Source organism: Fragaria vesca, linkage group LG2 (genome assembly GCF_000184155.1).
Source record: "Fragaria vesca subsp. vesca linkage group LG2, FraVesHawaii_1.0, whole genome shotgun sequence".
Classification (NCBI taxonomy): domain Eukaryota; kingdom Viridiplantae; phylum Streptophyta; class Magnoliopsida; order Rosales; family Rosaceae; genus Fragaria; species Fragaria vesca.
In genome coordinates, this window is record NC_020492.1 from 3,669,829 (window position 1) to 3,675,155 (window position 5,327).

A 5,327-nucleotide genomic window follows, 5' to 3' on the forward strand; every position below is an offset into this window, starting at 1 on the left:
AGCGGCTGTGAGTTGAGAGATGAGAGGCAATGAGATTTTGTCTCATATATATATATATATATATATAGGGGAGAGTATAAGAGAGTGGGCCTGTTGGTTTAACCTAGTTAACCCTAGTAGATCTAGATTAGAAGAGGCGGCTGTTAGTATTAGAGTAGGGTTTTCATTAGATTAGGGATGATTAATATATTAAAAATTACTAATTTTAACTAATATATATAATATAAAAAAATGCGGTCGGTTCGGTGTATATCGGTCGGCAGAAATGCTGACACCGCTTTTGAGACCGTTTTAATCGGTTTCGGTGCGGGCGGAAATGTTTTTCCATTTTGTTCATCGGGTCGGTCACCGACCCCTTTTTTTCCGGTTCGGTCGGTTCGAAAACCGTTTTACAATCGGTTATGCCCAGCCCTAAGCTGTCCTTCCCTCAAATACTAAAATACAATTGGGCACGCAGCTACAGGACCAGAACAATTTAGCAAACCAAAGTCAAGAGGATAAATTTAAGAACTGGGCCATTGACTGACAAAGTTACCTGTGGTTCATGAATGAAATGACAGGATACAGTCCTTCACCCAAGTGTTGCAATTCGCTGTCAAAAATTGTGAAGGCGTTGAATGCCATCTGCATGGATCACAGACAATCCAAATTCAGAAAGATCTCGGTATTAGTATGATTGCAATCCAAATTAACCTTCAATGAATCATGGGCATCCCTTGGTAAATGAATAATTTGTGCTTCTAATAAGAAAATGAGTGCTAAAAATGAAGGCAAACGGCAGCATTGTAACATGATAATTTGCATTGGTTGAGTAGAGAAAGTGTGTTGCCAAATTGACAATACATCTTGCACATCTCATTGCCTTCCACATAAAGACCTCAACAACTTCAAAAACTAGATTTTTTTTAACCTCCCATTTCCTAACCGGTTCTTCAAGTCCTAATCAAAACGAGGAAGAAAGAACACAGTAGCTTTTTCAAAGCTCACCTTTGAAAAGTTCACTGCAACCTCCTGTTTATTGATATCAGGCCACTGAAGTACCATACTGACAAGGTTAGCATCCATAGCATAGTGCCACCTTCGGTGAGCATCAATCTTCGACATGTCTTCATCCAAAGAAAAGCAACAATGTGAACCAAAACTAACCCAAAGCATATAATAAACAAAACATAAATCAGCAAAAAGCTCAGAATCAGAAGCATACGAGACACCAAAGCGTTCACCAAATTGTGGTTGTCCATAGCAGAAGTAGGAATAGTCTACACATCCGACAACAGTTGAAACATAATCAAAAACTTCATCTCCAAACAAAAAAAAAATATTCACAGTTCATAATTGATTTTACGTTCTCATATTGTAACTTTAAACGACATTGGAGTCTGATCATGAGACGAATCCGTGGCGTAATTTGATGATGGAACTCCAACGGAACCTTGGACAAAGCTTCGCATTCGAGACGGTGAAGCTTCCATTCCGACTTCTGCAAATTTTCAAACGCCGAGACACTTAGAGAATCAGATGAAAACGAAACGAGCTTGGTTTCAAAGGGTTTACCTGGCAGGCGGTAGAGCAGTAGTACACAGTCTTGCAACGGGAGCACTTGTTGAGGTTACCCGATTCTTCAAAACAAGCGTCGCACAGGTAGTTAGCTACCGAGTCCTTCGGCATGCACACGTAAGGTTCTTCGGTTATGATCACTTCTCCTGCATTTCAAAACGCACCGTTTTTCTCACTATTACAGAGAACCAGCCAAATGAGACTAGAGGAGTAGAGAGAGGAAGAAGACCTGGATTGAAGTCTTTAGTGGTGAAGAGGCAACGGCCTTTCCCCGGAAGCTTCGAGATGGCCAGGCCGCGGTTCCCGAGAATTCCTCCATGGAAGCCATTGAGCGCGGTTTTCCAAATGCCAAAAAGTGGTGAAGTTACGGAAGGTGTGGGTTTTTCTTTCAATAAAAAAAAAGGTGGGGTCTTAAGTCCTCGGTCCGTTCAATTTTTTTCAATGAAATTTCTGGTCTCAGTTGAAAATTGGAAAGAGAAGAAATTTTTCTAAATGAACGAAAAATCAACTCAAGAGAAATAATACAACAGATAATCGGGGAGAATAATTGTTGTATTGTTATAAAAAAAAAAATAATAGAGAATTGTGTATCTTATTCATTGATACACAAAAAGTGGTGAGGGTATGGAAGGTGTAGGTTCTAGGTGTTGTACAAAATAAACATAATTAGTTCATAAATTTTGCAACTAACAATTTTCAGTAATGCAATACTAGCTCAGTGACGGCGCGCCATGACGGCGTCATCATCGAACAAGACAACATGGACCCTATGTCTGTGAATAAGCAGTCTAATTAGAGGAGTTTTATGGGGAGCTGACAACGTGATCCAGATTGGTGGGAAGTTCTCACGATGTAGCCCAATGTTGGTGGGATGGAAGGCATGTGGTGTCGCCCTATCATCAAGCAGCGCGCAGACGGCGTGGTGATTGGCCAGATCAAAGGTCTCGTAGCAACGATGACCGTAAGTCGCTGTTTTCCTCTAGATTCAGATCTGATCCGATCGAGTTTAGGCTGTGTTGGTGGGATATCAGAAAGGACGTCCTAGCCTGCAGGGGTGGTAGGTAGTCGGAAGGCCAGCGTGCGATTGAACGTCATCAAGCCGGCAAAGGTGGATCAGACGGTGGTGGGTCGGCGTGGAGTTTTCAGGCAAGATGGTTGCATAGGCTCTGCATTCCTCTTCATAGATTTGGGCTTGTCGGTACATGGGCCTAGGCTTTGGCTCTAGGCCCAGCTTATTATTTAGCTTACTTTTATGTTTTGTTTTGTTGTTTTTTACTTTCCATTATATGTGGCTTTTTTGGCCTTAAATAAACCCTTTAGGGCGATGCGGGCTCAGTCTTAGCAAGTGCACGCAATGTGCTATGACTGCTTTACTGAGGCAACGAGTTCTTTGCTTAGTCAAATTAATGGTCGCAGCCTCCTTACGACAGAGTGAAACTTCAACATAGTGAGAAAACGGATAGACAAAGCTTCTTATGGCTCTACATGAGCGTTAACTTTCCGTTATGTTGCCATGTTATATACAAAGCAAATTAATGGAGTTGTCAATAATGCACTCTTTGCTAAATGGTTCTTACTTGAATGCATAGGTTGTGTAAGGTCTCCTGATATAGTTTTTAGGTGTTATTACATTATGGGGTTTAAACTCAATGTCTCTCCATTGTATACTGCAGATTTATTAATAGTAACGGCATGAGGGTTGCCTTTCTACACTTCATCTTACAAAAAAAAAAATTACTACTTCAGTGACTTCTTAGTCTATCAAATCCCTAGGTATCTCCTATAAACCAATCTAGGAATGAGCAAAGCAAGGTTCAAACACAACGAAACTAAAATAAACACTTGAAAGAATGGTCATGGCATGCGGGTAACGTAATCATCCTGGAACATAAGTTTGATAAATTTCAACACCATTATGTATCGGAGTAACACTATACCGACTTACAACACCATTCACCAACAAAGCAAATCAATTACGAATATCACAAAACAACCTCTCTATCCTACAAAGCTCCACCAGCATCAACTTACTCAATCACGAAAACCATGACAAATAGCTATTCTTCTAACACAAGTTAAGAGTCCAATAAGCAACCAGAATGATCCCCCTCCTTTGTTTTTTTTCTTTTATTAATAAAATAGAGTGATAGGTGATTATTCGCCTATCCTCGATCATTAACCAAAAAAAAAAGCAACCAGAATGATCATCATTCTTAGACCAATTAATGATCTCAAAATTCAACGTTTTTTGACAAATCGAGAATTTAGACTCAAACAATCTGAAATGATTTTGAGTAATCCAAAACAAAGAGACAAAACTGAATTTCATGAAAAAAAAACAACAAGTGGTTACCTTCATAGCCAATTGAGAAAAGCTTCCCACAACTCCATTGGTAAAACTCAAAGACTCAAACCATCAAATTTCAACAGCTTCGAACCAAAATCTCAGAATATCCTCATCCATATTACTCCCAACTCCTTTTTGGAATTCTTTTTGTAACAAAAATGTTGACAACTTTTTGGAACCAGTTTGATGATGAGAATAAGAATGTTCATTGTTCTGTTCTCTCCACGAGCCGAGGGGGCTAGGTTGAGGGCACTGTTGAGGTAAGGGGATGGATGGGAGGGCCATGATTGGAGGAGGAGGAGAGAGACACGCGGGGGAGAAGGTGTGGGGGTGTTGGGTTGACAAAGAAACGAGGGTGAAACGAGGTCGTTTGGCTGCTGCTGCTGCTCCAAGTTTCCATGCTACGGCTAGCTCATCATCAAATTCATCCAGGTTGGCTTGGTTTGACTCTGGCAATTTTGGGAGGAGCATAGTCTTTCGTGGGGTTGGGATTCTCTGTTTCTCTACTTTGTTGATCCTCTCCTTACACTTCTTAGAATAACGACACGTCTCTAGCAATCATTTTTTATTTATTCGTTATATTTTTGCTTTTTATAATTATTTTAGACCCAACAAACATAATTTTTTGTCCTATTTTTCGATTTTGCCCCTTAATAATAAAGAAAAAAAAAAGAGACCATGAAAAGTTGGAAACTGCACCAACGTCTCCTTCGTCTTTCATCGTTCTCTCTCTCTCTCTCTGGATCTTTTCTTTGATGGATTATCATATATATAAGAAGAAAGATAACCAATCATACCATCCAAATTTTGGAGTTGGCAACTTTGAAATTTTAGAGAAAGAACTTGCAAATCAACTATGCTCCATTAATGATTAAAGTTTCTTAACTTTCTAAAATAACACATTAGTACATGAACTACTAAGTTTGACTTCATTTTCGTACATTAGGTTAACTCCTCAATTATCAATTAAAATAAAAAGTAAAATTGTATTTTGACTTCTCATCTCTTATCTCTCATCTCTTTCATACGAATATCATAACATGTTTGCAGCTTTTTTTTCCAGATCAGCTATTGAACTTTAAGAGAAAACCATGTAAGAGAAAACAAACTAACAGAGAGACCAATTTCAAATAAACATGAACAAATCTCAAATATCCATTTAAAAAGATAAGAACAAGCCTAGTTATATGCTGATCAAATCATGGCAAGTCTATCTATATATGTAGCTCTCTCTCTCTTAAGCGGGCATGGGTGCAAACCGAACCTTCATAAAGTGCAAGAGCATCTACACCTGCAGCCAATCACAGATCCAGCTCTACCGCACCCGCTCGAATCCGGTCATTACCAGCCCAAGCTCTCTCTCTCTCTCTCCCACTCTCCTTTTATTGCAATGAAGACAAACTCCTGAGTCTGACCTAACCCC

General features: G+C 39.5%; 1 protein-coding gene across 1 annotated transcript in view; it reads right to left on the reverse strand.

Moving 5' to 3' along the window:
* The window catches only part of LOC101309217 (histone-lysine N-methyltransferase ASHR1-like), a 14,497-nt gene that overhangs the window by 7,867 nt on the left and 1,303 nt on the right, over positions 1 to 5,327 (reverse strand). Inside the window, exons 2-8 of the mRNA XM_004292069.1 lie at positions 1,787 to 1,942; positions 1,555 to 1,703; positions 1,346 to 1,480; positions 1,170 to 1,259; positions 988 to 1,095; positions 536 to 624; positions 418 to 457 (exon numbers count right to left, since the gene is read on the reverse strand). Of these exons, the coding sequence (XP_004292117.1) occupies positions 418 to 457; positions 536 to 624; positions 988 to 1,095; positions 1,170 to 1,259; positions 1,346 to 1,480; positions 1,555 to 1,703; positions 1,787 to 1,942 (767 nt within the window). The remainder of the gene's footprint in view (positions 1 to 417; positions 458 to 535; positions 625 to 987; positions 1,096 to 1,169; positions 1,260 to 1,345; positions 1,481 to 1,554; positions 1,704 to 1,786; positions 1,943 to 5,327) is intronic.